Raw genomic sequence first — 23784 nt, forward strand, 5'->3', positions numbered from 1 at the left:
CAATGAACTTGACTACTTACTGTCAGCTGTAGCTTGTGAGAACACTCTCAGAGTCAGGAAGTTGAGTTCAAATCCAGATTCTTGAGCACATAATCTGGACTGACACCCTAGTGCAGTAACTGAGGGATGCCGCACTCTGAGGTGCTGTCTTTTGGCCGAAATGTTAAACTGAGATCCAGTCTACCTTTCTCATGTGCATGCATAAGATCCTAAGCTACTATCTTGAAGAGCAAGAAAGTCTTCCCTGATGTGCTGCCAATATTTATTTAATTTTTTTTTTTTTTTTTTTTTACAGTATCCAATTATTTCCCCCCCCCCAATTAAGGGGCAATTTAGCGTGGCCAATCAACCTAACAAGCACATCTTTGGGTTGTGGGGTGAAACCCACGCAGACATGGGGAGAATGTGCAAACTCCACACGGCCAGTGACGCAGGGCCGGGATTTGAACCTGGGCCCTCAACGCCGCAGTCCCAGTGATGCTGCCAATATTTATCACTTAGCCAACATCTGAAAACAGATTGGTCGGTCATTATAACAACACTATTTTTCCTGCTGCTAGCTACCACTGACTGTATAATGCTTTTGTTATGTCTTGAGGTAGTGAAGGGTGGCACAGTGGTTAGCACTGTTGCTTCCCAGCTCCAGGGTCCCAGGTTCGATTCCCAGCTTGGGTCACTGTCTATTCGGAGTCTGCACGTTCTCCCCGTGTCTGAGTGGGTTTCCTCGGGGTGCTCCGGTTTCCTCCCACAGTCCAAAGATGTCAGGTTAGGTGGATTGGCCAAGATAAATTGACCTTAGTGCCCAAAAAGGTTGGTGGGGTTACTGGGTTACGGGGATAGGTTGGAGGTGTGGCCTTAAGTGGGCTGCTCTTTCCAAGGGCCGGTGCAGACTCGATGGGCCGAATGGCCTGTAAATTCTATGATTCTATACAGCTGATTATTTTGGCAGTATGCACATAAATCCTGTACAAATTATAGTGTTGCTGAATTCACTCTGCAATATCAATAAGATAAACTTGCAGAGTGTACTGCAATAACCTGAATTTCTAGCAACATTTCCTGCTGGGCTGGTGGTCCTTCTCCGACAACTGTGTATATCACCCTAGTCTTATCAGGCTCCTGCAGCCAAGCACTTTAAAATCACTGGATGATCCAAAATACTTAATGTAAAACGCCCGAGTACAACGTTTGTCATTCACCAAGTACCATTTCCTCAGGCACGGGTGTGAGAAAAAGTTATCTGCTGCATTTGCTTCCGCTGCGAAGATTTGATCAGCCTTGGGCATTCTTAAGAAGCTACCATAGAAAAGAAATGGATTCCCTGTTCTCCAGTTCTCACCAGTTGTTAATAATGAATTACACAAATGAATTACCACTGTGCACTTCTCATTTAAAAAAAAATACAGTTTTATTGAAGTTTTTCAATTTTAACAACTAACACCACAAACCTTCACGATTAGTCCAGCATTAAATGCCTCAGCATAAGAATAGAGAAACAGACAGGAGAACAACAATACTGTTGGTTCAGCTTAATCACTAAACTTGGTAATTCTGTATGTACCAACAAATATACGAGAGAATGCAGGAGAGGAGGATAAGGCCATGAAAATATGGTAAAATGGCTCACACCTTTTCATGTACCGAGGGCTTGCACAGCCCACAAGAACCTAGGATAAGATTCTTATCGAGCCATATTCGGGCGTGCACCAGAACACAAATCCCAGGTTTGATCCCCCGCTGGGTCACTGTCTGTGCCGAGCCTGCACATTCTCCCCGTGTCTGCGTGGGTTTCTTCCGGGTACCCCGGTTTCTCCCACACTTGCTCTGTGCAGATGCAGGTTAGGTGGATTGGCCATGATAAATTGCCCTTAGTGACCAAAAAGATTAGGAGGGGTTATTGGGTTACGGGGATAGGATGGAAGTGAGGGCTTAAGTGGGTCGGTGCAGACTCGATGGGCCGAATGGCCTCCTTCTGCACTATATTTTCTATGTTCTATACCTGTCCGCAGCTCTCTTTACACTGCCACAGACTCTTGAATGTCTCCCTTGTGTTATGGTAACTCAAGCATGCCACCGTACTCAAGCTGTGATTTAATATAACACTTTAGAGATGATCAGAACCTCCTCTGACTTGTATTCCTGATGTGACATAGTCAAATGAAGCCTTTTACTAATATTCTATATAAGTGAAATTTCAATTTACATTTTTCCTGTGTATTACAACTATTTCAGAAACAGAGTAATGGTAGCATGCAAGATGTTAGCAGAGTTCATTTGAACTGTACAAACTTCTCAATTGTAGAATTTGCCTGTCTAAACTTGCATTGCAACCTACCCAACAGAGTGAAGAAGTCATAGTCATTGATGGTGACGGGAGCAACCTGATGCAAGTTATTGGATGCTTTTTCTGTAAATACTTGTATTTTTTTTAAAGTAAGCCTTCCATACGACAAAGCAATCAGGAAGTATTTTATTTTTTAAAACATTTTTCAATTAAGGGGCAATTTAGCATGGCTAATCCACCTACGCTGCATATCTTTTGGGTTGTGGGGTTGAGACCTACGCAGACACAGAAAATCCACATGGACAGTGACCCGGGGCCAGGATCGAACCCGGGTCCTCGGCGCAGTGAGGCAGCAGTGCTAACCACTGCACCATTGTGCTGCCCCTGTGTGAATACTTATATATCTAAAAAGCATTTTTACAGATGCTGAGCATTTTATATTAAAAGGTCAGCTTAAAAACAGACATCTAAAAATCTGTTAGGAATATCACAGGAATTCAACCATTAAAATATATTGGCTGAAATACAGGTTTCCCTGCATTGGTAAAATGTACTAATTGATCTTATACACAATGCTAACCTGGCATGAACATGGAACGTATCGGAGTGTTATCATGTATGATTTCCCCAATGTACACATACATTAAATATACATATAAACATAAACCTTGAATTTATGCCGGTTAATAATGGCAAAACTGTCAGGAATTGCATTCAGCATTCCAATTAAAACTGACAGAAACTTGAGAATCAGCATATGCACAGAATTGGCTCTCCCAGAGTGCTATGCCGAAGAAATCAGCGAACTGACGAAAACTTTCACTTTTATGCTGTTTGTCTTGCTGTCAAAATACTTGAAGTTACACCTTGTTGAGTGAGGTGAAACTGGGTTCTTAAACAGTGTACTATGTTTTTTTTTATAAATGTTTTTATTCAGTTTTCATATTTTATATTGAACAAATTACAAATTGTTAGGAGAGAAAAAAAAAACGCAAAAATTAACATACATATTTACAGGTAAGCATCTTCGTAGTAGTAACTGCGCCCCCCCCCCCCCCCCCCCCCCCTCAACATGTTTATTTAGTTTGGTTTTGGGCCTTAGCTAGCCATCGAACCCCCGTACCGAACCTGTAGCCCCCCCCCCCTCCCGCTACCTTCCCCCGACTATTCTTCCTCTTGTACATTGGCCACAAATAGGTCCCGGAACAGTTGCATGAATGGCTCCCACGTTCTGTGGAAGCCGCCGTCCGACCCTCGGCTGGCAAATTTGATTTTCTCCATTTGGAGAGATTCCGAGAGGTCGGACAGCCAGTCCGCAGCTCTGGGCGGTGCTGCTGACCGCCAGCCAAACAGGATTCTACGGCGGGCGATCAGGGAGGCAAAGGCAAGGGCGTCCGCCCTCCTCCCCAGGAATAGATCTGGCTGTTCTGAAACCCCGAAGACCGCCACTATCGGGCATGGCTCCACCCTCACTCCCACCACTTTGGACATAGCCTCGAAGAAGGCTGTCCAGTACTCCACAAGTCTGGGGCAAGACCAGAACATGTGGGCGTGGTTGGCCGGGCCTCTCTGGCACCGCTCACATTTGTCCTCCACCTCCGGGAAGAACCTACTCATACGGTTTCTCGTTAAGTGGGCTCTATGTACCACTTTTAGTTGCGTCAGGCTGAGCCTTGCGCACGTGGAGGTGGAGTTGACCCTATGCAGTGCTTCGCTCCAGAGTCCCCACCCTATCTCCATCCCCAGGTCGTCCTCCCATTTCCTTCTTGTTGCGTCCAGTACGGTGTCGTCCCTATCTACCAGTCGGTCATACATGTCACTACAGTTCCCTTTCTGTAGGATACTTGCGTCCAGTAGGTCTTCCAGTAGTGTCCGTCGTGGCGGTTGTGGGTATGTCCTTGTCTCCTTTCGTAGGAAGCTTTTGAGCTGCAGGTACCGTAGCTCGTTCCCCCCAGCTAGCTGAAATTTCTCTGTCAGTTCGTCCAGTGTAGCGATCCTGTCGTCCGTGTATAGGTCCTTGACTGTCAGTGTCCCCCCGTCCTGCCTCCACCTTTTGAAGGTGGCGTCAGTCAGTGCTGGTGTGAACCTATGGTTGTTGCAGATGGGAGCCCTGTTCGACATTTTGGTCAGGCCAGGTTGCTGCCGCAGTTGGTTCCAGGATTGGAGGGGACAGTGTACTATATTGACAATTCTTGAAAAACACACTCACTGGTCCGGAAAAAATAATTTTCTGAGAAATGTCTAAATCCTCCGTATTAAAAATACCCACGTCTTTAAATATTTATATTTTAAAGTTTCTTTCTCAATCCAATCATTATTTATTTCACTTTCTGAAAATGTGAATGAAAAATTATGGATAATCAAGTGCTTTCAACTTCCTGGTTTGCCGTCTTTTAGAATACTTTGATGTGATAGTCTGCTTACCCTGCTTGCTGATATCACTGCTCGAGATCCCCATGACTTGGCACCAGATTTAAACTTACATTGGTAGAGAGGAAACCCACCCACAGGGATCACTGGATCTTTGTGGGTAGTTTTCTTCGAGATCAGTGGCAAATGTCATTCTTTATCTGTGGACTGAAAAATTCAGCCCTTTACGTGGGCCATACACACATAACATAACATATAGGCACATACACACAGTATATTTGCCCATTATAAAGGTGTTCTATTATGGTCAGTTTATGTCCATTCTTTCCAAGTCAACCCTACCATAATTTTAAAAAACTTTGTTCATGATGCTCACGTGTCCATCTCAAACACAGTGAATTTGATTATGTTGTACCCCTGTTTACAAAGTGTTTCCTCACCCAGCGATTCTGGCTGAGTATTCAGCAGTAAATCCAGTATGATGTAGAAGCCTGCATACAAATTACTGCTGAACAACCTCTGCCTCAGTTAGTTGACTTGCAACATTGCCAATTATTTGCAGGTGGGCCAATCAACAAGATAGGATGTCCTGGAATTAATTTATGTGAAAGCATGCTGTAGTTACAAGGCTTTATCTTAATTGCAGTGTAAAATTTGATGCAACTGATATTTAACCTTTAGGCATTTTAACAGAAGATGAATTAATCTTTGGAAACCAACACTTTGTAGAAAAATGAAGAGAGCCAGATACAGAAAACTATTTAAATAGGTTTGTTTCCTTGGTCGTCTAAAAGTCAAGTTAGTTTGACAGGAATGGACAGAGTACTTCCTTTATGGGTGGCACGGTGGTGCAGTGGTTAGCACTGCTGCCTCAGGGCACCGAGGACCCAGGTTCGATCCCGGCCATGGGTCACTGTCCGCGTGAAATTTGCACACTCTGCACCTGTCTGTGTGGGTCGCACCCCTACAACCCAAAGATTTGCAGGGTAGGTGGATTGGCCACGCTAAATTGCCCCTTAATTGGAAAACAATGCTTCCATTATTTAAAAAAAAAGAACAGTTCCTTTGTGACAGGATGTGCTAAACCCTTTGTCCAATGGATTTGGACTTGTCCACAAGTGGAAACATCTTCTCCATGTCTACCTGATCAAACCCCTTCACCTTTTTAAAGGCTTCCATTAAATTACCCTTCTTTTTTCTATATTTAACTGTTCTATATTTAATATTATGACCCCATTACTTGAACACTGCTGCTCTGGGGAGCCTTATACTAAGGTGGTACTAATGCATTATTGATACCAGTCTCGCATGTACAATTGCTTTGTCCATTTAATCAAGAGGCAAACGGATTTACTGGGAGAACATTTAATAATAATAATAATAATAATAATAGCTTATTGTCACAAGCAGGCTTCAATGAAGTTATTGTGAAAAGCCCCTTGTCGCCACATTCCAGCGCCTGTTCGGGGAGGCTGGTACGGGAATAGAACCCGCGCTGTTGGCCTTGTTCTGCATTACAAGGCAGCTGTTTAGCTCACTGTGCTAAACCAGCCCCTTTAATGCAGTTCCACGACCTAGTTAAATATTCTTTTACCTTGAGCAAGCTGCAGATGAGGCAAGAAGAAATAGATTTGTAATGGGAATGGGCAGGACAGAATTATGTTTATTAAGTACTATCCAGAGGGTCAAAGCCAGGTTTTAAGTCATTGTAACCTGTACATGTACCAGGATGGCATGGTGTCCAGCACCAGCAGTTTCACCTGTGTCACAATGATCAAGGTTTTGAGGTGGTAATGACGCCATCATTACTTCACTGAAACTGACAGCAATATCTGGAGTTCACACGTGCAGATTAAAGTAGAAATCCAGAAAATGCTGTCAGTGATTCTACACTTCTGCAGCACATCCTATCCTGAGAGGAAGTAGCCCCTGCCCCCCCTCCCCCATCCACATAACCGTTGATCCCATTTGTCCCAAGTGCTATATCTAGCCGCCTCTTGAATATATTCAATATTTAGCATCAACTACTTCCAGTGGTAATGAATTCCACAGGCTCACCACTCTTTGGGTGAAGGAATGTCTCTTCATCTGTCTGAAATGGTTTACCCCAAATCCTCAGACTGTGACACCTGGTTCTGGACACACCCACCATCGGGAACATTTTCCCTGCATCTATCCTGTCCAGTTCTGTTAGAATTTTATAAGTCTCTATGAGATCCCCACTCATTCCTCTGAACTCCAGCGTGTCAATCTCTCCTCATATAACAGTCCCGCCATCCCTGGAATCAGTCTGTTAAACCATTGCTGCACTCCCTCGAGAGCAAGAACATCCTTCCTCAGAAAAGGAGATCAAAACTGCACACAATATTCCAGTTGTGGCCTCACCAAGGCCCTGTATAATTGCAACACATCCCTGCTCCTGTACTCAAAACCTCTCGCAATGAAGGCCAACATACCATTAGCCTTCTTTAACGCCCATTACACCTGCATGCTTATTTCAGCGACTGGTGCACAAGGACACCCAGGTCCCGCTGCACACTCCCTTCTCCCAACTTACAACCATTCAGGTAGTAATCTGTTTTTTGCATCTAAAGTGAATAACCTCACACTTATCCAAATTATACTGCATCTGCCATTAATTTGCCCACTCGCCCAACCTGTCCAGATTGTGCTGTAGGATCTCTGCATCCTTGTCATAGTTCACAATTATTTAATTACTGATGACTGCACTTGGTACTTTGAGTATTCGTTCATTGAAAGGAGTCAAACAAAAAAGCATTAAGCAAGCATTATCTGATATCAAGTGAATGAGTCAATGATTCCTCTCCAATTTTGCAAGGCTGAAGGCTCCTGTCAAAAACTCTGCAGCCCGACTTCCAACCCCATTCCCCTTTCTCAGCTGCTTGTTGAGGCAAAATATGAGAGCGTGGAGTACTGGTGTCCTCTTTGATGCTGAACCGAGTTCCAATATTGCATCCGTCACCAACACAAATGTTTATAGTTCTGCATCATCACTCACCCCCACAGAAACTTTCAGCCAAGCCTCAGTTTCCAGTCTCACCTCCCAGTGTTCTTTTCTTTAACCTCCTGTGATCTAAACCGCATAAATCCAATTTTCCCAGAACTCTGCCATCTCTATCCTATTCCATTAATCTCCATCCCATTCACATTACTACCCTTGTCAGTCTCGAAGGGCTCTTCACTCCCCAAGGAATGAACTTAAAATCGACATACGCTTGATGGGTCTTAGCCCATTCTATCTTTGCAATCGCCGTAGGGATTTATGCCTGTGCATGCCCCTGTTCTTACTATGGCCTACTCCTGATCACCTCCTCATCATTCCATTGGATCACTCATGGTACAGCCTTTAGTGATTTTGACCTCCCCACTCTGGATCACTCTTCCTAAATCCCACCTGCTTGCTACTTTTCCTCCCACTTTCAAGAGCATTCTCTGAATCCACTTCTTTGATCGAGTCTAGGCTGGTATCCCTTATTTCTCTTTCACCACTCATCAGCGTTGCGACTCTCTGAAGCACCTCAATTACTACATTCATGATATCATGTAACTACAAACCATCCTAATTTTTCATCACATTGCAAGATTGTACCTGCGATGTCCTTCAGTAGTAACAGCCTTCCACCATATACTCGGCTTAAGTTTTCACAGAGGAAGTTGGAAAAATTTAGATCAATACCAAAAAAGGGATGAAGAGCTCGGTGTCAATTCATTAAAAAAACATGCAGGGCTCATTTAACTTTGTCTGTGAAATTAATTACTGTATAGCGGTGACTAATACAAACATTGACTTGTGAGCAGCAGGGTCAAAGAAGTGTTGATAAGTGGAGTGGAGAGGAATACATAGGTCTCAACACTTTGCAAAGATCAGAGGCATATCAATCAACGGGACACATTTCCCACCAAACACATACATGCTGCAGTTGAGAAAAACTCATCTTAAAAGGTCAGGAAACATGAAACAGTTCTGGAGTGCTACGGTTCTGTCAACAGCAACATTAAATGGGAAGTGGCTGCTCTCAAAGGAGGGGTTTCATGGAACGACAAATATCAAAGGCTAGATTTAAATGGAGCTTTCAAGAACCATCATCATACGTGTATTGCATCAATCAATCAATGTACAGTAGAGCAGTTTGAAGCTTAAGAAAATAGATACAAGTATAAGCTCTGTCATCCAATTTCCCACATGCATAAACAAACCTTCACAAGTCACAGGAATAGCACTACTTCTGAAAGGGTAATAATGGTACTTTTTCCCCTCACATTCATCAATATCTTGGATTAATATCTTATTGTCCTCACAAAACAATTCCCATTGCAGGCCCAGAGTTCTTGAGGTTACAGTGGTATTCTGAAAAGTCCCACTAACTTCTCCGGGTGACTCAGCTATATATGTTAAGCATCTCTATACGCCACAGAGAGCAAACAGTAAGGTCACGTCCAGGCTTAAATCTGGACTCCATCAAGTTAGTCGGGTTTTGCTTTGCTGGGAGCAGGTTATGTGAATATTGGCTTCACTGGCCTGGGTTACAGAGGTGAAGAGAAGAATTAGCCAAAGGTTCCTACATCTGACAGTTTATCAATATTCCATGCTGGACTGCACATTAGGTTTAACAGTGCTATCCTCCATGATTAAATAGCCAACTGTCACTCACATTCACACGTGGCAAATGGCCACTGGGTGAGGTACCGGAAGGCTCCAAGTGCCTGTCGAACTGCACCCCAACGTCAGTCAGCATCATCAGGAATTGAGGAGGCAGAAGGGAAAAGGAAGAGAGGAAAAAGATTAGTGGACACAACTGTATTTAAACTTGTGCGAGGAACATGCGAATGTACAAATATTTACAGTACAGTAGTTCCTACTTTCAAATGATTGAACAAAAATGTTGAAAACTCTCCTACTGAAGATGAGAGTAGTTTGCATTTCTCCAAAAACAACAACAATTTGCATTTATATAGCACGTTTAACATGGTAAAGCAACCTCACAGGAGCAGCAAACAAATTTGGCACTGAGCCACGTAAGGAGATATTATGACAGGTGATCAAAATCTTGACCAAAAGCTTAGGTTTTAAGGAGTGTGTTGAAAGAGGAAAAGAGGTGGAGAGGAGGCAATTCTGCTGTTGGGATATTTTAGCTCACGGTATGGTCACTTATAGTGCAGCAGCTAAAATCGGTATGGATGGTGAACCAAAACTGAAGCAATGCAGATATCTTGTCGGGCTGGAGGACATTATGGAGATGGGGTGCAAGGGACTTGAACGAAGAAGAGGATGAGAATTTTAAAATAGAGGCATTGTTCAACCAGGAACCACGGTAGGTCAGTGAGCATAGGGGTTACATAGGGCTTGCTGTGAGTCAAGGTATAGGCAGGAGAGCTATGGACCATTTAATGCTTATGGAGGGTGGCAGGTAAGAGGCCAGCCAGGAGTTTGTGGGAAGAGTTAAGTCTAAAAATAAAGGCGTGCACTATTCCTGCCAACTAATACCTACAGATGTTTCTGAGATTCTGATGTTGAATTTAGGGAGGTTCAAAGAGAGAAAATGCAAAGTAAACTCTGTGACCTCTATACTACACCAACATTAGTGTATTTAATTCTGACTCCTATAAGAAAGTGGTTATGAGGAAAGTGTTCAAATGAGGGAAAACCTCATTGATTCTAGATTTCCAACCACTCACTCATGAGTACAGACAGATTTTAACCTATTAGAAGAAAAAATGGGACCTGGGGTAAAAAGGAAGAAACGAGAGAGGTGATTCAACTAATTAAAATTCCAAAAGCGACAGACTGCTTAATCCATCACAGTACAATCTTATTTTGTATTTAATATATTCTATATTCTCCATCCATAGCAACCATACTTAATTTAACAGAGAGCAAGATCTATCATGCCCTCAAGACAGAGTGTAAGATTTAGACGGTCACTAACAACCACTTATTGTGCTCTATGCCTCCTTGTGTAACAATATAACTGTATATTTACAGTGCTCTATAAAAGATGACCACATGAAATAAACACAGTACCATAAGTACTTTGACAAGGGTTATGGGGGATAGGCAGGAAAGTGGAGTTAAGGCCACAATCAGATCAAGCATGACTGTTGAAGCAGATTTCATGGACCGAACTCCTGCTCCTATTTCTTACGATGATAACATTAGTTCCCAAAGAGCATCATTCAGTCATTTGCACATCAATTAGCTGATTGGAGGACCTATGTAGTGCATTTTCCAGCTGCAGAACATTACATATTGTCCCCAAGGAGCTGTTGCTTCAGACTGTGCACCCGTTCCTCGTTCTCAGAATATTTCTCAAGAAGTGACCAGTTTGAAAGAACATAGAACATACAGTGCAGAAGGAGGCCATTTGGACTGTGGCAGGAAACCGGAGCACCCGGAGGAAACCCACGCAGACACGGGGAGAACGTGCAGACTCCGCACAGACAGTGACCCAGCAGGGAATCAAACCTGGGACTCTGGCGCTGTGAAGCCACAGTGCTATCCACGTGTGCTACCGGGCTGCCACAGTAAGGTTAAGGAATGCTGAAAGGTTAAGGAATGCAGTAGATGTAGTATGGAGGGAGCTGCAGAAGGCATGCTAATAACTGTCTCCCAAGCAGTTTGTGTCAAATATTCAGGCACATAACTATGGCAGGAATATAACGTTTGATCAACAAACAGGAAACAAGGAATTACAGCAATTGGATATGGCTGCACGGCAGCATAGTGGTTATCTCTGTTGCTTCACAGCGCCTGGGACCCGGGTTTGATTCCCGGCTTGGGTAAGCCTACTTGTGACACTAATAAGATTATTATTATTATTGTTCGGATTGGAGAAAAGCTGTCAGTGGTGTACTCCAGTGAGCAATGCACTTTTCTTTGGTATCTATAGATAATATGGGCCTGGGATGAAGGAAAAACAATCTCAAATTTTATGGCACCAAATGAGGAGTTTTGGTACAATTGGAGGGTTATAAAAGGCTTAGGTAATCAGAATGGGCAAATGCATTTTAATGGAGATAAAAAAAGATGTAGATGAACAGAGAGCACTGGGGTTTAAACACATTATTTACCTGTAGCTTCACTTTTTTGAAATTAAGACTGTTCAAGTCTGGATTTTAGAACTAGCAGCATACAGTAGAAGTGTATAGAAATAATGATGATTTTCTACACAGCAGTGGCTATGCTACAGTTAGAGAATTGTGCAGCTTGATTGCTCGCTAGAAAAAGGACATTAAAGCAAAAAATTTCATACTGAGCATTGATGCAATAATTACGGAGTATGGGGCGGTTGAAGCAGACACCATTGCATCTTTTTAAGGGAAATCTCAATAAATATTTTAACTGGAGGAAGATACTAAGCTATGGGAAAATGCTGTCCCATTAAATCAATCATTGACAATAATGTTACTATAATTTCCATCCAATATTAGCTTGTTAAATACTTGCTTTTATCAGTTCAGGCATTTGATTTTGTCAAATTCATTCTGAGAAGAAAGTAGAGGAGGTAATTTTGCTTATTTATTTGTCAACTCTCGATATTGTCCTGATTTCATAGAACATACAGTGCAGGAGGACGACATTTGGCCCATCGAGTCTGCACCGACCCACTTAAGCTCTCACTTCCACCCTATCCCCGTAACCCAATAATCCCTCCTAACCTTTTTTGGTCACTAAGGACAATTTATCATGGCCAATCTACCTAACCTGCGCGTCTTTGGACTGTGGGAGACAACCGGAGCAGCCAGAGGAAACGCACGCAGACACGGGGAGAACGTGCAGACTCCACACAGACAGCGACCCAACGGAAAATTGAACCTGGCACCCTGGTGCTGTGAAGCAACAGTGCTATCCACTTGTGCTACCGTGCTGCCCTTTTTATAAAAAGCGCCAAAGTTACAATTTTATATGAAAAGACAAATTAATACTGTGCAAACCTGGAGGTACCAAGTAGTGATAATTTTAAGTCTCAGTACATAATTATTCCAATTATATATCAAACTATAAAACTCATACAGGTAGAGTAAAGAGAAAATCCTGAGCATATTCACCATCTACCTGGAATGTCCAAAATTAAGCCCGGACTGCTCCCTCCCCAAGCCACAAGAACTAAAGAGCACAAGGAATAGGAGCAAGAGTAGGCCATTTGAGCCTGGTTGACCATTCATCATCACTAATTATAATCTGCCAATGAAAATGACCCATTCATTTCCACTCTTTTCCACCTGTTAAACAATTTTCAATCAATGCATGTTTTAATATCCAATCTTCCTGTAATAACCCCTTGAAGCATCTTCATGAATGCTTTTTGAAAATTCAAATACATCACATCCACTTGTTCCCCATTCCTGATTAAGGAGGGCACGATGGAGGATTCGAGCACTGAGGCAATATGGATAGAGCTAAGAAATAGGAAGGGTGCAGTAACATTGTTGGGACTTTACTGCAGGCCTCCCAAAAGCGAGCGTGAAGTAGAGGTACAAATATGTAGACAGATTATAGAACAATGTAGGAGCAATAAGGTGGTTGTGATGGGAGATTTTAACTTCCCCAACATTGAGTGGGACTCATGTAGTGTTGGAGGTGTAGATGGAGCAGAATTTGTAAGGAGCATCCAGGAGGGTTTTTTACAGCAGTATGTAAATAGTCCAACTCGGGGAGGGGCCATGCTGGACCTGGTATTGGGGAATGATCCCGGCCAGGTGGTTAAAGTTTCAGTCGGTGATTACTTTGGGAATAGTGATCATAATTCCGTAAGTTTTAGAATACTCATGGGCAAAGACGAGAATGGCCCGAAAGGAAGATTGCTAAATTGGGGAAAGGCCAAGTATAACAAAATTCGGCAGGAGCTAGGGAATGTGGATTGGGAGCAGCTGTTTAAGGCTAAATCCACATTTGAAATGTGGGTGTCTTTTAAGGAAAGGTTGATTAGAGTGCAGGACAGAATGTCCCTGTGAAAATGAGGGATAGAAATGGCACGATTAGGGAACCATGGATGACGGGTGGAATTGTGAGACTAGCTAAGATGAAAAAGGAAGCATTCATAAGATCGAGGTGACTCAAAACTTATGAAGCTTTGGAGGAACATCAGGAAAGTAGGACAACTCTCAAACGCGCAATAAAGAGGGCAAAAAGAGGTCATGAAATATCTTTGGCTAACAGGATTAAGGAAAATGCCAAAGCCTTTTATTCGTATACAAGGAGCAAGAGGGTAACTAGAGAAAGGATTGGCCCACTCAAAGACAAAAGAGGGAATTTATGCGTGGAGTCAGAGGAAATGAGTGAGATTCTTAATGAGTACTTTGCATCGGTATTCACCAAAGAGAGGGGCATGACAGACGTTGAGGCTAGGGATAGATGTTTAAATACTCTAGGTCATGTCGGCATAAGGAAGGGGGAGGTTTTGGGTATTCTAAAAGGCATTAAGGTGGACAAGTCCCCAGGACCGGATGGGATCTATCCCAGGTTACTGAGGGAAACGAGGGACGAAATAGCTGGGGCCTTAACAGATATCGTTGCAGCATCCTTGAGCACGGGTGAGGTCCCGGACGACTGGAGAATTACTAATGTTGTCCCTTTGTTTAAGAAGGGTAGCAGGGATAATCCAGGGAATTATAGACCTGTGAGCTTGACGTCAGTGGTAGGCAAACTGTTGGAGAAGATACTGAAGGATAGGATCTATTCACATTTGGAAGAAAATAGACTTATCAGTGATAGACAGCATGGTTTGTGCAGGGACGGTCATGTCTTACAAACCTAATAGAATTCTTTGAGGAAGTGACAAAGTTAATTGATGAGGGAAGGGCTGTAGATGTCATGGACTTCAGTAAGGCGTTTGATAAAGTTTCCCATGGCAGGTTGATGGAAAAAGTGAAGTTGTATGGGGTTCAGGGTGTACTAGCTAGATGGATAAAGAACTGGCTGGGCAACAGGAGACAGAGAGTAGTGGTGGAAGGGAGTGTTTCAAAATGGAGAAAGGTGACTAGTGGTGTTCCGCAGGGATCCGTGCTCAGACCACTATTGTTTGTGATATACATAAATGATCTGGACGAAGGTATAGGTGGTCTGATTAGCAAGTTTGCAGATGATACTAAGATTGGTGGAGTTGCAGATAGCGAGGAGGACTGTCAGAGAATACAGCAAAATATAGATATATTGGAGAGTTGGGCAGAGAAATGGCAGATGGAGTTCAATCCAGGCAAGTGCGAGGTGATGCATTTTGGAAGATCTAATTCAAGAGCGGACTATATGGTCAATGGAAGAGCCCTGGGGACAATTGATGTACAGAGAGATCTGGGATTTCAGGTCCATTGTACCCTGAAGAAGGCATACAGCATGCTTGCCTTCATCGGACGGGGTATTGAGTACAAGAGTCGGCAGGTCATGTTACAGTTGTATAGGACTTTGGTTAGGCCACATTTGTAATACCGTGTGCAGTTCTGGTCGTCACATTACTAGAAGGACGTGGATGCTTTAGAGAGGGTGCAGAGGAGGTTCACCAGGATGTTGCCTGGTATGGAGGGTGCTAGCTATGAAGAAAGGTTGAGTAGATTAGGATTGTTTTCGTTGGAAAGACGGAGGTTGAGGGGGGACTTGATTGAGGTCTACAAAATTATGAGAGGTATGGACAGGGTGGATAGCAACAAGCTTTTTCCAAGAGTGCGGGTGTCAATTACAAGGGGTCATGATTTCAAGGTGAGAGGGGGAAAGTTTAAGGGAGATGTGCGTGGAAAGTTTTTTTTACGCATAGGGTGGTGGGTACCTGGAACGCTTTGCCAGCGGAGGTGGTAGAGGCGGGCACGATAGCATCATTTAAGAGGCATCTAGACAGGTATATGAACGGGCGGGGAACAGAGGGAAGTAGATCCTTGGAAAATAGGTTTAGATAAAGGGTCTGGATCGGCGCAGGCTGGGAGGGCAGCAGGGCCTGTTCCGGTTCTGTAATTTTCTTTGTTCTTTTTGTTCTATTCCACTCTACTAGTTACATCCTCAAAAACTGATTTGCGAAGCACTATTTTTCTTTCATAAAACCGCATTGACTTAACCCGATCATACTGATTTTCCAAGTGGGTGTTACCATGTCCTTCATAATAAATATTAGCATTTTCCACATTAGCTGATGTCATGCCAGCCGGCCTGTAGTTCCTTCCTTCCCCCTTCCCCCCCCCCCCCCCCCCCCACCACCACTTTCTTAAATAATGGGAGTTACGTTTGCTACCTTCCAAACCACAGGGACCATTTTCGAATCTAGGGAATTCCAGAAGATATCTGGGCACCATCAGGATCATCTCTTAGGCTTTGAAATTTGCTTTTCAGAATCTATAAATCCTTTCAATAAATAAATTATTAATTCTTCCTGACACACATAAGCACAGTGGAGCAATGGGTTTTTGTTTTTACAGAATTGCTTGCAAGGTTCACTTCCTATGAAATTAATTAGATATTAACAGTGGAGCAGCATCCGTAAACCAGCTTTCAAATCATAGAGATCGTAAATGAAGGATAAAGTTTACCCTCAACAGTTTTTACTGAATAAAGACAACTACTTCAATCTAAGCGTCCAAAGTTTGGAAAAGGAATCTGGATTCACCCGAAAATCCAGATTCCTTCAGGATTATGGACACATTAAATTGGTTAATTTCCAAATCAGCAACTAGATCAAAAAGATTAACCGCACAGGATGCACATGCAGTCTTGTTAATTTAGACAGGCACACATATTCTGCCCCATGCCCATTGCTCTCACTGGACGCAGTTCTCCATACCTACCATTGTGTTCATGAGTGTGTCAAAAATGCAGCAGAAGCAGGTTTTATGCACTACATTTTTGTGAAGATTGCAAGATAGATTATGATAAACAGGATTTCGGGGAGACTGCTGAATAGCCCGTTAAACAAGAGTTAATTCAAGACAAAGCTAAAGGTATTTAAATGAACCATATGAAGATCTAATCTGCAAAAAATGTTATTGCTTGCTTTAGGGAACAAAATAAAGGACTCTGTGTGTTAAGACTATTACAACACTGGACTTCCGGTGGCGGCGATGTTTGAGTGAGCCGCACATTCGGCGGGCTCTCACTCCGGCGGGGCTTTAGGGCTGATTCCCCGCGATAGCGGGACCACGGATCGGCAAAAAGGCGGCCGCGAAAGTGCTGGAGAGCGGGCTGCAATCGATGGAACCGTGGGAGTCCAGGAAGTAGAGGAAGAGAGAGAGAAAGGGACAGAGGCAAGGAGCAGAGGAAGCTGACCTGGAACTTAAGATGGCGGACACACGGACCTTTCATGCTCCAGGAGATGGAAAACAGTTTTAAGTCGCTGAAGCAGGACAACTTGGACCCACTTCAGAAGGCAGTGGATCAGCTGAATCAGAGGCTGGATGCTCAAGAGGTAAAAGTTAAGGAGCTGGGAGAAGGAAGGCGGCAGCGAAAGTGCTGAGGAGTGGGCTGCGGCACATAGAACAGCGTGAGTCCAGAAGGCAGAAGAAAAAAAGAGAAAAAGGGACAGAGGCAAGGACCTGAAGAAACTTACCTGGGACCTAAGATGGCAGACACACGGACCCTGGACTCAGCAATCCAGCAGGCGCTGGATAACATGCTCCAGGTAATGAAGTCCAGTTTTGAAGCGCTGAAGCGGGACAGCTTAGACCCAATCCAGAAAGCGGTGGATCAGCTGAACCAGAGGCTGGATGCGTAAGATGTTAAAGTTAAGGAGCTGGGAGAGGCGGTGGAGGAGCAGGCGGATGCGCAGACGGTCGCGGTGCTAGAAGTTGACGGGCTGAAGGAGCGGCAGAGAAGACTGCTGGACAGAGTGGAGGAGCTGGAGAATAGAGTCCGCAGGAACAACCTGAGGATGGTCGGCCTCCCGGAGGGGGCTGAGGGAGCTGATGCCGCAGCGTTTGTAGCAGACCTATTGATGCAGCTGATGGGGGCCGAAGCCTTTCCGCGACCGCCGGAGCTGGAGAGGGCACACAGGGTGCAGGCAAGGCAGGGGCGGCCGGGCGGACCCCCCCCGCCTGATGGTGATTAGGTTCCACAGGTTCGTGGGCAAGGAGCGGGTGCTGCGGTGGGCAAAGAGCGCCAGGAGCAGCACATGGAACAACGGTCTTCTCCGCATTTACCAGGACCTAAGCCAGGAGGTGGCTCGGCGGCGAGCAGCCTTTAAGAATGTCAAGGAGGTGCTGTTCAAGAAGCACGTGAAGTTTGGTCTGCTGTTCCCGGCTCGCCTATGGGTCACGCACCAGGGTCAACACCACTACTTCTCCGAACCTGAAGAAGCGATGGATTTTGCAAGGGATCAGGGGCTGGTCCCGAAAAGAGGCCCCACGGACGCGGATTAGGGACCGAGGATTTACCGTGGGAAGGTACGCCGAATGGGCCTGGACTGCTGTTCAACGGTTTGCTGGGTCAAAGGTGCCAAGCGGAACATTTGGGACTCTTTCCTTTGTTCATGGACATTGGTTTGGGGGTTTTTTTTTTTCTTTTTTCTCATGTTTTTGTTTTTTCCTCTTTTTCCTGTTTTTTCCTTTTTGGGCGGATTTGTACTTTTTGTGCAGCTCGCGGAGGACACTGGAGCCGGCTTGCTCCAGTGGGTTGGAGAGAGGGATGGGGCGCCGGGGAGTGGGGAGGAGGACGGGGAAACAATGGGAATGAGACAGGAAGGCGCCGGATTATTGAGTCACCGGGCTAGCAGATTGGCTAGCTAAGGGCTGGATTAGCCAGGTCTTCCACTCGGATTTGGACTCGAAGTCCAGGGGGGTGACAATCATGATCAACAAGCGGGTGCAATTTGAGGCGGAGGGCATAGCCGCAGACAGCGGGGGGCAGATACCTGATGGTACGGGGCAGACTGGAGGGGAGAAGAGTGGTGCAAGTGAATATATATGCCCCAAACTGGGATGACGTGGACTTCATTAAAAGAGTGCTGGGGAAGATCCCAGACCTGGACTCTCGCAGGCGAATAATGGGGGGGGGGACTTTAACATGGTCCTTGACCCGGCTTTGGATCGGTCGTGTCCCAGAACGGGTAGACTCCCAGCAATGGCGAGGGAGCTGAAAGGGTTTATGGAGCAAATGGGGGCAGTAGACCCCTGGAGAGAGAGACAGCCGACAGGAAGGGGCTACTCATTTTACTCGCACGCCCATAAAGTATATTCTAGGATAAATTTCTTCGTACTAAGCAAGGATTGTATAGGGGAGGTAAAGAACACGGAATACTCGGCAATTACTATCTCAGACCATGCCCCGCACTGGGTAGACCTGTAGATCGGGGGAGCGAGCTACCAACGCCCGCAATGGAGGCTAGACGTGGCACTGCTGTCGGAGGAGGGGATCTGTGAGAGGCTTCGGAGGTGTATGCAAAATTACTTGCAGGTGAATGACACGGGGGAGGTCTAAAGGCAGTAGTGCGGGGGGGGAGCTGATTTCAATTGGGGCCCACAGAGCCAAGGCAGACAGGGCAGAGATGGATAGATTGGTCAGGGAAATGGGTCGGATAGATGAAGAGCACGCGGAGTCCCCGGGGGAGGTTTTACTCAGGGAGAGGCAGAGACTACAGGCGGAACTGGGGGCACTATCCACGAGTAGGGCCGTGGAACAGCTTAGGAAGGCGAGGGGAGTTGTGTACGAGCATGGGGAAAAGGCTAGCAGACTGTTAGCGCAGCAACTCAGGAGGAGGGAGGCGGCCAGGGAAATAGGTAGAGTGAGGGATGGGGAGGGGCGCAAAGTGGAGGACCCGGCAGGATTGAATAAGGTATTCTGGGACTTCTATCGCAAGCTGTATACTTCGGAGCCGCCGGAAGAACCGGAGGAGATGAAAAGGTTTCTGGACGGGTTAACCTTCCCAACAGTAGGTGGGGGGCGAGTGGATGAGCTGGGGGCCCTGATTAGAGTGGAGGAGGTATTGGGGGGCCTAAAGGCCATGCAGTCGGGGAAAGCCCCGGGGCCGGATGGATACCCAGTAGAGTTCGGAGGCGTGCGGGTCCTACAGGCCAATCTCCCTGATTAATGTTGACGCCAAGCACCTGGCAAAGGTACTGGCGGTTAGAATGGAGGACTGCGTACCGGAGGTGATTGGGGAGGACCAAACTGGGTTCGTGAAAGGTAGGCAGCTGGCGGCCAACCTGAGAAGATTACTTAATGTGATAATGATGCCCCCGGCGGGTAGGGAGGTGGAGGTAGTGGTGGCGATGGATGCCGAGAAGGCCTTTGACCGGGTGGAGTGGGACTATCTATGGGAGGTGCTCGGACGGTTTGGGTTTGGGAGGGATTGGTAGATTGGATCAAATTATTATATCACGCCCCGAGGGCCAGCGTCAGGACTAACAGAGAAGTGTCGGCGTACTTTAGGTTGTACCGAGGGACCAGACAGGGCTGCCCGCTCTCCCCGCTGCTGTTTGCGCTGGCCATAGAGACGCTGCCGATTGCGATGAGAGCCGCAGAGGGATGGAAGGGGATGGTGAGGGGTGGGGTAGAACATAGGGTCTCTCTTTATGCAGACGACCTGCTCCTGTACGTGTCGGACCCAGTGGGTGGGATGGGAAGTATACTGGGAATGTTGAGGAAGTTCGGTCAGTTCTCAGGGTACAAATTAAATACGGCCAAGAGTGAAATGTTTGTGGTACAAGCAAGGGGTCAGGAGAACAGATTGAGAGGACTACCGTTTAGGCTGGTTGAGGAAAATTTCCGGTATTTGGGGATCCAGGTGGCACGAGACTGGGGCAGGCTGCACAAGTTAAATTTGGCCAGGGTGGTGGAGCAAATGAAGGGAGAGTTTCGGAGATGGGATGCACTCCCGCTGTCACTGGCAGGGAGGGTGCAGACTGTAAAGATGACAATCCTCCCTAGATTTCGGTTTGTTTTTCAGTGCATCCCGATCTTTGTTCCACAGTCCTTCTTCAAAAGAGTTAACAGGATGATCATGAGCTTTGTCTGGGTGGGAAAATCCCCGCGGGTGAAGGCGGCGATGTTGGAGAGGAACCGCAGCGAGGGAGGGCTGGCTTTGCAGAGTCTGATTAATTATTACTGGGTGGCCAACATCGCTATGATAAGGAAGTGGATGGTGGGTACGGGGTCTATCTGGGAGCGGGTGGAGGCGGCTTCGTGCAGGGGCTCCAGCTTGGGAGCCCTGGTCACGGCTCCTCTACCGCTGGCCAAGTACTCCACCAGCCCGGTAGTGGTGGCGACCCTGCGGATATGGGGCCAGTGGAGGAGGCATGTAGGGGAGACGGGGGCGTCGGTTTGGGCGCCAATCTGCGACAACCATCGGTTTGCCCCCGGGTGTATGGATGGGGGGTTTCGAGTATGGCGGCGGGCGGGGGTGGGAAGGGTGGGCGATATGTTCCTGGAAGGGAGCTTTGCGAGTTTGAGGAGCTTGGAGGAGAAATTTGGGCAGGTAAGGGGAAATTATTTTAGATACCTACAGTTGCAGGACTTTGTTCGTATACAGATCCCATCTTTCCCACGCCTCCCGCCAATGGGGATCCTAGGCAGAATAGTCTCTAGGGGGGAAGAAGGGGAGGGTAGAGTCTCGGGTATTTATAAGGTGCTCATGAGGGAGGAAGGGTCCCAGAGGAACTGAAACTTAAATGGAGGAGGAGCTAGGCGGGGAAATGGAGGACGGGCTGTGGGCAGAAGCCCTGAGTAGGGTAAATTCGACCGCAACATGTGCCAGGCTCGGCCTGATTCAATTTAAGGTCGTTCACCGGGCCCACATGACGGTGGCTCGGATGAGCAAATTCTTTGGGGTAGAGGACAAATGCGCTAGGTGCGCAGGAGGACCAGCGAACCACGTTCACATGTTTTGGGCATGCCCTAAGCTGAGGGGGTACTGGGAGCAATTTGCGGGGATCATGTCCCGGGTGCTAAAAACAAGGGTGGTGATGAGTCCAGGGGTGGCAATTTTTGGGGTTTCGGATGACCCGGGAGTCCAAGGGGAGATAGAGGCCGATGTTTTGGCCTTTGCTTCCCTGATAGCCCGGCGACGAATACTATTGGCGTGGAGGGACTCAAAGCCCCCGAAGACTGAGTTGTGGGTTGCGGACATGTCGAGTTTCCTGGGTATGGAAAAAATTAAGTTCGCCTTGAGGGGCTGTACAGATGTACAGGGGTTCGCCCGGAGGTGGCAACCATTTATTGACTTCTTTGCGGGAGAGTGAGCGTTAGCGGGGGGGGGGGGGGGGGGGGGGGGGGGGGGAAAGAGTAGAGTAGGAGGGAATAAATGGCGGGTAGTACTGGTGGGAGAGGAGCGGGCTTGTGCAGTATGTTACGATTGAAGTATTGAAAGTACATGGATGTTTGCACATTTTTGCCTTTTTTGATTTCTTTCTGTTGATGTCTGTAACTGTTTACAAAGCCAAAAACTACCTCAATAAAATTGTTTACTAAAAAAAAAGACTATTACAACACTGAGGATAGAAACATTAGCAATTAGCCAGCAAATAAACATGCTGACTCATGAACTGCATATAATCAGGAAAAATAACTGCCACAATTAAGAAACAAGAAAATAAATCTCATGATAAAGCAGTTAAACAGCATTATTGTACAGTGGATTTTCCACATATTGAGCTTTGATAAGGGATCTCAAGCTTAGTCTTATTGCTTGCAGTCTTATCAGTTAATTGTATCATAGTTATTAACTTTTGATATTGAAAACCTTAATCTTCCCTCAGCTTCCTATGTTCCAAAGGTAAAAATCCCGGCCGACCCAATCTTTCCTCAATTAAAATTCTCCATTCCTGGTCACATCCTTGGGCATCTCTTCTCTATCCCTCTGTGATGACATCCCTCCTCCCATCGTGCAGTAATCAGAACTACATGCTGTACTTTGGCTACAGTCAAAGTAGCATTTTATACAATATGAGCATAACCTCACAATTCTTATACTTTTTTTTAATGTCCTGGCTAATGGAGAAAGGTGTCCTGTATGCTTTCTGAACCACCTTATTCATGTGTCCGGCTACCTTCAAGAATCTGTGGACATGTACTCCAAGGTTTCTCTGTTTCTCTATACTCAATAACAAATTGATGGCCACAGTTAAAATTACAAATACTCAGAATTAACTAATCATTGGTCACATAATTATTTTCAGTAATTATTATGTATCAGAGACGAAAAGCAGTCCGGCTAGCTCAGTCGGTAGAGCATGGGACTCTTTAATCACAAGGTCGTGGGTTCGAGCCCCACGTTCGATGCTTCAGTTTCTTTAATCTGAGAACATTGAGCTGAACTGTTTGGGCAGCATGGTGGCGCAGTGGGTTAGCCCTGCTACCTCACAATGCCTAGGTTCGATCCTGGCTCTGGGTCACTGTTCGTATGGGGTTTGCACATTCTCCCCATATTTGCGTGTGTTTCGCCCCCACAACCCAAAGGTGTGCAGGGTAGGTGGATTGGCCACCCTAAATTACCCCTTATTTGGAAAAAAATGAATTGGGCACTCTAAATTTAAAAAAAAATTATGTGGAGACTACATCCCCAGTGAGAAAGTGTCACGTGATCTGCAGCGATGTCAACAGAGAGTGTTCGAGCGGGTTTACAGTTCTCCATTTAGATTGCATGAACAACATCCCTAATAAAACCTCCCATCGTGTTTGTAAGAATCCAGAGTGTCCATACCTTTTCTCTTTGTGGCAAACTCAAGGATATCAATGGTAATTTATAGATCATCATTTAAAAATAATTGTGCTCAGGATGTGGGCAACATGGACAAGTTTTAATTTAAGGCCCATCCCTAGTTTCCCTCGGGAAGGGAATTCTCCAGTCTTCGGGCTGGCACTAGGTAGGAAATTCCTGGAGACTAACCCTGAAAAGGAATGGCGACATGCAGCCGAGTCAGGACCGTGAGTGAGCTGACTGGTGATTGTGCTTTCACAATATCTATTTCAGTGGGACAGGCAATTTTCCATTTAAACCATTTGGCTACAGCATACTCAGAAACATTCCATGCAGTGAAACAGGCCAAACACAAAGTAAAATAATACTGGTCGTAGGGTGGCAATGCATTGTTGAAGTAACCTTGGTGAATTGGTGCAGTGTACCCTGATGACACAGCTCTACCAATCAACAGCTTTAACAGAGTACAACCCAAGATGCTTCACAGGAGATTACAAGGTAAAACGG

General features: G+C 45.7%; 1 protein-coding gene across 2 annotated transcripts in view; it reads right to left on the reverse strand.

Moving 5' to 3' along the window:
* tmem9 (transmembrane protein 9) overlaps positions 1 to 23784 on the reverse strand; it is a 103222-nt gene that overhangs the window by 14176 nt on the left and 65262 nt on the right. Inside the window, exon 5 of one of the 2 annotated variants that reach the window (XM_038820978.1) lies at positions 9328 to 9387. The exons of the other annotated variant lie outside the window; for it this stretch is intronic. Within the exon in view, the coding sequence (XP_038676906.1) occupies positions 9328 to 9387 (60 nt within the window). The remainder of the gene's footprint in view (positions 1 to 9327; positions 9388 to 23784) is intronic. 2 annotated transcript variants of the gene reach the window in all.

Source organism: Scyliorhinus canicula, chromosome 15 (genome assembly GCF_902713615.1).
Source record: "Scyliorhinus canicula chromosome 15, sScyCan1.1, whole genome shotgun sequence".
Classification (NCBI taxonomy): domain Eukaryota; kingdom Metazoa; phylum Chordata; class Chondrichthyes; order Carcharhiniformes; family Scyliorhinidae; genus Scyliorhinus; species Scyliorhinus canicula.